The sequence below is a fragment of the Colobus angolensis genome, unplaced genomic scaffold, assembly GCF_000951035.1.
Source record: "Colobus angolensis palliatus isolate OR3802 unplaced genomic scaffold, Cang.pa_1.0 Scaffold303, whole genome shotgun sequence".
Taxonomy (NCBI): domain Eukaryota; kingdom Metazoa; phylum Chordata; class Mammalia; order Primates; family Cercopithecidae; genus Colobus; species Colobus angolensis.
The window spans coordinates 1,185,751-1,195,048 of record NW_012116300.1 but is presented as its reverse complement, the minus strand read 5'-3'; the positions used below and the strand labels follow the sequence as shown (position 1 = coordinate 1,195,048).

Sequence of the window (9,298 nt, the reverse complement as noted above, 5' to 3'; positions counted from 1 at the left end):
GGAAGAAAGGAAGAAAGAAAGGGAAAGAAGGAAGGAAGGAAGGAAAGAAGGAAGGAAGGAAGGGAAAAGAAAAATAAACACAAGCGAAAGAAACTTACTAAAACACAAATTTTAAAAGAAGTAAATAGAACCCTGAGAAGTAAAAAGTAATTGATGGAGCTGTTGGGCTGGACAGAGGGGAGGTCCCCAGCTGGCCCCAGGGACTTCTTCCTCTTGCAGAAAGGAAAGGGGTTGCTCCTGCAAAGCAGCTGCAGATTCGCTTATCAAAATGTTTTCTTTTTTCTTTTTGAGTTGGAGTCTCGCTCTGTCGCCCAGGCTGGAGAGCAGTGGCATGATCTTGGCTCACTGCAACCTCCTCCTCCCGGGTTCAAGCGATTCTCCTGCCTCAGCCTCCCGAGTAGCTGGGACCACAGGCAGGTACCACTGCAGCAGGACGAGCCGCAGACAAGACTCCTCAGACACCGGATTAAAAAAGGAAGTGGTTTATTTGGCCGGGAATGTTGGCAGATTCGGGTCTTAAGGGCTGAGCTCCCTGAAAAAGGAATTCTTGGCCTTTTTAAAGGCTTACAACTTTAAGGGGTCCACGTGAAAGGGTCGTGATAAATCGAGCAAGCGTGGGAAACGTGACTGGGGGCTACATGCATCAGCTAACAGAACAAAAAGTTTTACAAGGCTTTTTTCATACAGTGGCTGGAATTTACAGATAACACAAGTCGTGTAGGTCAGGGGTCGATGTCATTAGTATTACTTTTTGTTTTAAAGTCGTAGGGCCGGGTGGTGGTGCCAAGGTTGTCTGGCTATTTATCTTACTTTTGTTTTTTTCCAATTTTTTGCTTTTTTTCTGCTCTTGTGAACTAGGCAAGGCGCGGGGAGGAGGGCAGCAGGAGTAGTAGTGGTCTCCTTCCTCACCACCATATCCAGCTAATTTTTGTATTTTTAGTACAGACTGGGTTTCACCATGTTGGCCAGGCTGCTGTGGAACTCCTGACCTCGTGATCCGTCCCCCTTGGCCTCCCAAAGTGCTGGGATTACAGGTGTGAGCCACCGTGCCTGGCCCAAAATGTTTTCTTAAATGTGTTCTGTGCCTGGGCTTTGATTATCAACATGTTGAATGGCAAGTCTGCTCACCATAATTTTGAAGTGGTGATGGCTGTAAATTTCAAGGTGTCTGTGACAACAGTATTTGATGTGGTCATTTCATGGGTATTGCATGTGAGGTCACATTCATACCCGAAGGAAACATGAAATTTTCAGTCAAGGGCAATAAAAAAAAAAAAGAGGTAATTTTCCCGCCATCTCAGTTCACAGATTCTCTGAATTTTGATTTCTGATTTCCAGTTAAGAAGTGGCTCTCAACCAGCATTTAAAAATAAATAAAAATAAAAATAGAAGTAGAGAAGAGAAAAAAATGCTAGTGTGTATTTCATACAGAAAGATGAAGCTGGGTTGTGAAATCTTTGCCTAGGTCTGGTGTTCAGGGGCCGTACTTTGCAGCTTGGCCACCTCAAGGTGAACTTCCAGCTCTACCTCTAACTGCTGTGTAGGACAAGTGACTTTGCCCTCAGTGCCTCAGTTTCCTCATTTTGCAGAGATAATTGAAGTGCTGTCCTTCAATTGTTGTAAGTGGGGACTTTGGGTGGAGCCCCTGAAACAGGACCTGGCCCTTCCCCTGATCACTGACTGTTTGTTGCATTAGAGGATCACCGGGTGTTTGGCTGTTGCATTAGAGGATCACTGGGTGTTTGGCTGTTGCATTAGAGGATCACTGGGTGTTTGTCTGTTGCATTACACGTGTTGCTTCCTGTGTCTCAAGTAGGATCAATTTCTCTCTGTGGATCATGGTCCCAAAGGGCTGAAAACCCTGTCCCTGGAGGCCCCTGGAGCTCTGATCTTGGCAAGTGCCCATGTGGACTTGGAGGCTTGGGAAGGGGACATGAAGAATGGGCCAGGTCTAGGGCTTATACTGATTTCCTGTTGCTACTGTGACAAATTACCACAGTGTGAGGCCTGCTATCTCCAGCCATTTGCATCTCCTGCCTTTGCTCATGTTGAGCCCTCAAACTGTAATGCCCTCCTCCCCTTGTCTCCACTTGGCCAACTGTCCCTCATCCTTTAAGACTTACCTCAGACACTGCCTCCTCTAGGAAGACTTCCCTGAAGCACATCCCTTCACCTCACCTCTGGGCAGGTGCCCACGCACAATAACCTACATGTGTCCCCAGCCATGCAGATGGCAAAGTGAACTGCCACTATCTGCCTCTGCGCCAGCCCCCACCACAGTGTATATGCACTCAGCTGAAACCTGGCCTCTTCTTTACACCCCCAGTGCCAGGGGAGCCTGGTGAGGACAAGGCCTTGGCAAACATTTACTGAGTGAATGGATGAGTGAGTGGCTTCCCTGAGGCCCCTTGAACACTCAGAGAAGCCCAGGACTGAATGGCCAGAAGAGGCCCGCTGGATGGGCCTGGGGTGAGGGACAGTGGGGAGTGCTGGCCTTGAAGCCTGACTCTTCAAAGATTGTGGGACTGGCACAGAGACCCACAGCATCCCTGAGGGGGTAGTGCTGCTCTCTTTCTGTCCTCAGCAGAGTCACCTTTGCCCTATCCCTCATCTCAGTTCACTGGGCTCCAGCACTGCGACCTTTGTCTCCAAGGAGTGGGGAAGGCTTTGGTTGTACCCCAGATGCAAGGACCAATCCTGGATGCACTGATTCTGCAGAAACTTTATTTATTGGTGGATTCAGATCCAGCGTCCTGACTCCGTTACTCCAGTACCATCAGCCACCACCACCCAGATGGCCTCAGCTCGGATGGCCCCGTACCCCACCCTAGAGACCCGAGGGTGCCTTTGATGGTCATGTGAAACTAACTGGCGGTTCAGTGGTCGGCTCCTCTAGTGGGTAATTCCATTCAAAGCCAATGCTCTTGATGCCGAGGAGTCCATACTGGCCATAGATGCCCACCAGCACCTGCCCCTCTTGGCTGGGGTAGGCAGAGAAGATCTGGCCATCGAGCTTCCCAAAATAGAAAGTGCGGTCCTTGCTGGTGTACACAACCATACCCCGGAGGAAAGCTTGGAAGGCAACAAAGATTTTTGTGATGTATTCGCCTGGCTGTAGGGTGACTTCCTGGGTATTCCCACCTGAGGCGCCCTGTTTCACGTCCCAGGTGTCTCCAAGTTTCACCTGGACACTGGGAGAGAGGCAAAGCTTTGGACGCCCAGATCTGGAATGGCCCAGCACATCCTGGGTCCTCAGCGACCCCACCCTCCTTCCCAGGATGCAGAGAGTCCAGCACCATCAGACTTCGGGTCCCTGACACAAACTCACTGGTCACCAACCCTGGTTCTACCGCTTTCGGGCCCTGTGATCTTGAGCTCATTACCCAGTCTCTTTGGACTCAGTTTCCCCATCTGCAAAGTGGATGTGATTTTTGGGAGGAGTCACTGAGGTCCAGGCGAGGAGAGCTCCGCACAGTGCCTGGTCCACATGACCGCAGAAGGCACCAACTGCCGTCACTGTGGCCCACATATGAGCTGCCTCTGGCCGAGCCTGGACCTCCCGAGTCTTAGTCACTCTGAGCAGAGCAGCTCACAGACCGAGGGGCAGGTGACTTCCCACACTTGCAAGCACTTCCCCGACGGGGCTTATCTGCATCCCTCCCTCACCCTGCTGCTCTCCTAGGACTCACCCCTCCGGCTCGCCACGCTCACACTGTCTCCTCTGCTGCTGGGCTTCTCTCCCCTCTCCCAGGACCCTGGAACTCCTAAGTTCAGGGCAAAAATCCATCCCAGACCTCCAGCAGAGACACCTCGATATGAAGGAAATGGTCCTGGATTTCTCCCTCTAACACTTCTGCTGACTCATGTTCAGTCAGTGGTCCACTCTGACCCTTACCTCCTGTCTTCTTTGACAGTAATCGGACAGACTTTTCCCTGACTTTCCTATCAGGCATGGGGACGGAGAGGTCATTTTTGGTTGAGTTGAGCTTGGGTTGAAGGGAGAAGGTAGGGAGGACGGTCTGACCTCTGCTCAAGCCATGAAGCATCAGTGGGGGCCAGGCATGCGTGGGAAAAGTGGCTACAGGTACCTACCGCCTGCCCCGAGTTCCTGAAACTGTGGGATGGGTGGGGACATGGCCTCACTCACCTTTTCACCAGGAGAAGACCCACAGACACCCGCAGCCCTGTGATTTCATGGTCGTAGTCTTCAGTGGTGGTGAAATACTTGCCTCCTCCAGGGCCGTACATCTCTGCAGGAAAGAGAGAACAAAAGGGAAGAAAATCCCCACGCAGTGATATGGGGGCAACCTCTGCCAGAACAGGGGACCCCGCCCCTCTAGGCAGACAGGATGGTTCTGTGACCAGAGTTAGTCTGGGACAAGGGCCGGGTGAGTCCCTGGCTGTCCTGGAGGGAGGCAGGGGAGGTTGAGGGCAGACTCCACCGACTTACTCCCTGCCCAGGTGGGGCCCCCCAGGAGGGCAAGCGTGAGCAGCAGCAGCATGGCCTGTGGCCGGCACATCCCAGGGCTCTGCGGGAAGAAGAGAGGCCTCCTGACTCCAAAGCAAGGGCCAGTGTGGCCTCGCTGGGCCCTACCCATGGAGCCAAGCACCTTACCTCGCCTGTGACTGGGTGTCTGGTTGTGTCGGGCACCCTTCACATCACCTTTATACTCTCCTGGGCCCTCTGGGCCACCATCCAGAAGGAAGGAGCAAGGGGCCACCAGGGGGACAGGAAGGAGCTGGCTGTGGGGCTCTTCCTGGGGGAAGGCCCAGGGCCGGCCTTGGGGAGGCTCCCGGACGTGTGGCATTTGCTGTCTTGGCTCTGCAGCCTACATAAACAGAGCTGGGGACAGTGACGGGCACTTTACAATCACCTCTGGGCTCTCTCCAGTCAACACTGGTGCCAACCTGGATGGCAGAGTTGGGGAGAGCCTGGCTTATCCAGCTCAGCCTGATGGCTTCCACCCGAGGGTGGCAGGTGAAGGGTCCACAGAAGCTCCATGGGGCCCACTGCCACCGTGGGTGACCTGGAGTCAGGGCCTCCTTCAGACTCAGGCAGCACTCGGTGCCTGGTAGGCTTCCTAGGACCCAGGCCAAGCTCGACTCGGGCCCTGAGAGAGCCCGAATGGACCACCCAGCCCTTTGTGTCCTGTGCCCTGTGCAACAGGTGCCCCAGGCACTGGCCCTCAAGGCACTGCCCTTGGAGGCTGCCTGGGTTTCTCCTCTGTGCTGCATCTGGGTGGAGCGGGTATGAACCAGTGTTCAGGGGCTCAGAGATCATGGGAGGGAAGGACACCAAAGGTGCAGTTCTTGCCACGATGGGAGGCAGGGAGCCTGGGGAGGGCGATCCCCCAGGCCGGTCCTTCCGAGGTGTCGGCCCTCATCTGGGTGGGAACTGGTGCTTCTCCAGGGCTTGGTTCCGGGGGCCCTGCTGGTTTTCTGTCTCACTCCTTTTCCCCCTCAGTCCCTCTTGGTGGGGAGGCCTGTGCAGGTGGATGCCTGTGGGCAGAATGCCATCACCCTCAGACACCAGCTAAGAAAAGCTCGTGTTTGGAGATGTCTCGTCCCAAGGACCCTGAAGGATCCAGGGCATTTGGGAGGGAGCTGGAGTCTGCAGAAGAGGTGGGGTGTCAGGTAAGGATCAGGGGAGAAGAGATACAGGCTGTCAGATGCCCAAGCAAGGTGGGCACCAGGGGACAGATTTGCAGCTCAAACGCAGTTCCATGCATGTCCTCAGGACACCTCTTGTGTGTGTTCCAGGGACTGAAGCTCCACAGGGCCCACGACCACTCGGAACAGCCACAGGGCCGTGATCACCAACACAGGACCCTGGAGCCAGAGGCGGCTCCAGCCCGGCTTCCTGATGTAGCGGGGCTGGGATCTGCGGGCACTTGCTTCACCTCTCTGGGCCTCTGTTCTGTGTGGATAACAGCAGAACCTCCCCTTGAGGGTGCCGTGAGGAGCCGAGATCCTCCCCCCGGGGCCAGTTGCCCTGAGCCTTAGACTTTATGCCTTGGGGGAGACTGTACAACGTTAATTTTTGGAAAGAGCAAAAGCTGAGAAATCACGGACGCGTCCACCCGGAGATGCCGAGAGCCCCGGTGGTGGATCCCTGGCTTTGGAAAACTTGGGTGGAGAGGGTGGGGGACGCTCCCACTGCACACCCATCCCCTAGGGAAACAGGGTGGAAGACCAATGTGTCTGGACCCCACATGCTTCCCAGGAAGAGGGCTGCGGAGAAGGGCTTTGTGCATGCACAGAATGACTCTGGAAGTGCTGGCTCGCCAGGAACGGGGACGCTGGTCTCATCGGGATGAGGGTGGGCAGGGGCTGCGAGAGGGGCGGGACTTTAATGACTTGAACCAGGGCCTGCGCCAGGGGTGGCGAAATATGGCCCAGCCAACCACCACCTGTCTCTGCCCAGCCCACGAGCAAAGAATGTCTCCTACCTGTTAACATTCTTAGGAAACATTCAAAAGAACGATGTCTTGTGGACCATGAAAATTCTTTGAAATTCCCATGCCCCAGTTCACAGGTCAAGCATCATTGGCTTGTGAGCATCATTGGCCCACAGCCGCCATGCGCTCATTGGCATGTGGCCTGTGGCTGCCTTCATGCTTGCACAGAAGCTCACATGGCTGTGACAGAGACCTGCAGACCCTGAACCTAAAATTCTACTATCTGGCACTTCACACAAAATGTCCGCCCACCCCTGGTCGATACCTATTCCCAAAGAACCACCAAAGCCCTGTACATGGTGCTGGATGGCACAGTCAGGAAGGGGGCTCACTGTGACCCCCCAGCCCTGATGGGGCAGGAGCAGAGCAGCACATTAGCCTTGGCACCTGGCCCTTGCTCTGGCGCCTGCACCATCTCCCTGGAGAGGCTGATCAGGGCTGGGTTCCTACTGACTAGTGTTTCAAGGTGAGACCCCAGCTGCACCTCTCTGCACCCCCTCAAGCGCTCCTCTGATTTCAGGGGAAGCAGAGCCCAGGCCGGGGGAGGGTAAGCGGAGCCCCTCTCAGGAGGAACCCCCTTCAAGGAGGTGGAGGTGGAAGAGGCGGAGCCCTTGGCCAGCACAGCTCTTGGAGGCAGGAGCTTAGAGGTGGCACAAAGGGGCTGTGTTCTCGCCCCAGCCCAGCCTGAGGGCGCCTTTCCACATTTTGCTGGCAGTTCGGAGGCCTTCTTTCTAACTCCAGGCTGACAGGGTTTGGTGCCCAGAAGGAGAGTCATCTGGGCCAGGACTCCAGAAGCACCAGCTGGGGTTGGGGGCACTTGGAGGCAGAGACAGTGCACACTGGAGGGGATGTTAAGATGGTGAGAACACGGGGATCACACATGCTCGTTCACACACGTGCACTTGAAGATGCATGTATACACATGCAGCCAGACACACACCACCCAGCCTCTCCTGCAAGGGGGGCAGGCACACACGACACTCCTCCTCACCTGCATGCCTGGCCTGTGGAAGAAGCCCACCTGGTGGGAGGCACCCCTCTCCCACCCTCCATCTGCCCTGGCCCAAGTGCTGGCCCTGAGCCTGCACTTAGGGAGACTCAACACAGGCCCTTTGTCCCTTGGGATCAGGGCTCCCAAGAGAGGGATTTACTGAGCATTTATTTCCTGCCCCGGGCACGCCCAGTCCTCATTCTGCCAGGAGAGGGGAACAATGAGGCCTTCTCCTGCCTGCAGAGGTGGCCCCGGGTCGGCTGGTCCTTGTATGTCAGGAGTCGGGTTAGGGCCACAAGTCCCTGGCCTCCCTGCCCTCCAGGTGTGGGACTTGGGAAGACCCCTCTGTGGCTCTGCAGCCTGAGGCGCAGCAGACAAGAGGGTCTCCATCTGCACCCACTCAGTGGGTGGGTCCTCCCTGTGGCCTGGGGGCCAGGCTGAGCCTCTGCGGGAAGCCCCCAGCCTCACTGGAGGCAGGAATACGAGTCCCTGGCTAGGATCTCTGGATAGGACTGGCCTGACTGAGACTCTGAGCAAAGTCAGGAGCTGTCTCCTTCCAGGGCCTTGGCCGCTCCCTGGGACTCAGGAACCAGAGGGAAGGTCCTGCTGCCTGGGGGAGGGGCAGGATCAGAAGCCCAGGGGCCTTTACCCCAACCCCAGCAGTTCAACACGGGCTATGCATGTGGACTTGCCCTTGAGCGGCTGCTGCTGGGGAAGGAGGCCCTGAGGGAAGGTACCGCAGCCTTGTGCTCCTGAAACCACAGCTCTCACATGCCTGTGGCACACTCACTGGGTTCCCGTTGGTGCCACACCTGTGCTAAGAATTTTTTTTTTTTTTTTTTTTTTCCCCTGGATTAAACAAAGTCTGTCTCTGTTGCCCAGGCTGGAGTGCACTGACTCGATATCGACTCACTGTAACCTCCACCTCCCGGGTTCAAGCGATTCCCCTGCCTCTGCCTCCTAAGTAGCTGGGATTACAGGCATCCACCACCACACCTGGCTGATTTTTTTATTTTTAGTAGAGATGGGGTTTCATCATATTGCCCAGGCTGGTCTCGAACTCCTGACCTTGTGATCTGCCTCGGCCTCCCAAAGTGTTGGGATTATAAGCATGCGCCACCACACCCAGCCTCCACTAAGCGTTTTATCTGCACTTACCCCAGAGAAACTCAATACTTTTATTGGAAAACCAGGACACGTAACCACACATTTTACCTAATCTTTCACGTAATTCACCTTCCACTAGTGTTGATGTCAGGCTCAGCCTTTGCACCTGCCCCAGTAGATTCCGTGATAAGTGACCTGAGCAGCCTGGCCCAGCGCCACACTCCGACCCTGTTCCTGACTGCATCTCATGCAGCCACTCCCAGCCTCGGTTTCTCTATCAGTAAACAGGCCCCTAGCACACCCCAGCACCTGAGGCTGTTGGGAGGGAGGAGTGAGACAATGTTTGTGGCCGCCAGCCGTCTGGGAGGTAATTCAATCGTGGGCAGTGAGTTACCGCCATGCTGCTGTTCTCGTGATAGTGAATTCTCACGACGTCTGATGGTTTTATACAGAGATGTTCCCCCTTTTGCCTGGCACTTCTCCTTCCTGCCACCATGTGAAGAAGGACGTGTTTGCTTCCCTTTCTGCCATGACTGTAAGTTTCCTGAGGCCTCCCCAGCCGTGCTGAACTGTGAGTCAATTAAACCTCTTTCCTTTATAAAATACCTACACTCAGTTATGTCTTTATTAGCAGCGTGAGAATGGACTGATACATGAGGACCAGCCTGGATGAGGCCCTCGATGGTGTCAGGCACTAGAACAGCCTCAAACTGGTTTGAGTCAGTTGCTCATCTCCTTCCCA

The 9,298-nt window shown here is 55.1% G+C and overlaps 1 protein-coding gene across 1 annotated transcript; it reads right to left on the bottom strand.

Moving 5' to 3' along the window:
• Positions 1 to 2,702: 2,702 nt before the first annotated feature.
• On the bottom strand, positions 2,703 to 4,696 carry ZG16B (zymogen granule protein 16B). Its single transcript, XM_011950250.1, is given in 4 exon segments — positions 2,703 to 3,191; positions 4,148 to 4,250; positions 4,451 to 4,529; positions 4,616 to 4,696. Coding segments are annotated over 4 exon segments (600 nt in total). The 3' UTR covers positions 2,703 to 2,854.
• Positions 4,697 to 9,298: the final 4,602 nt, after the last annotated feature.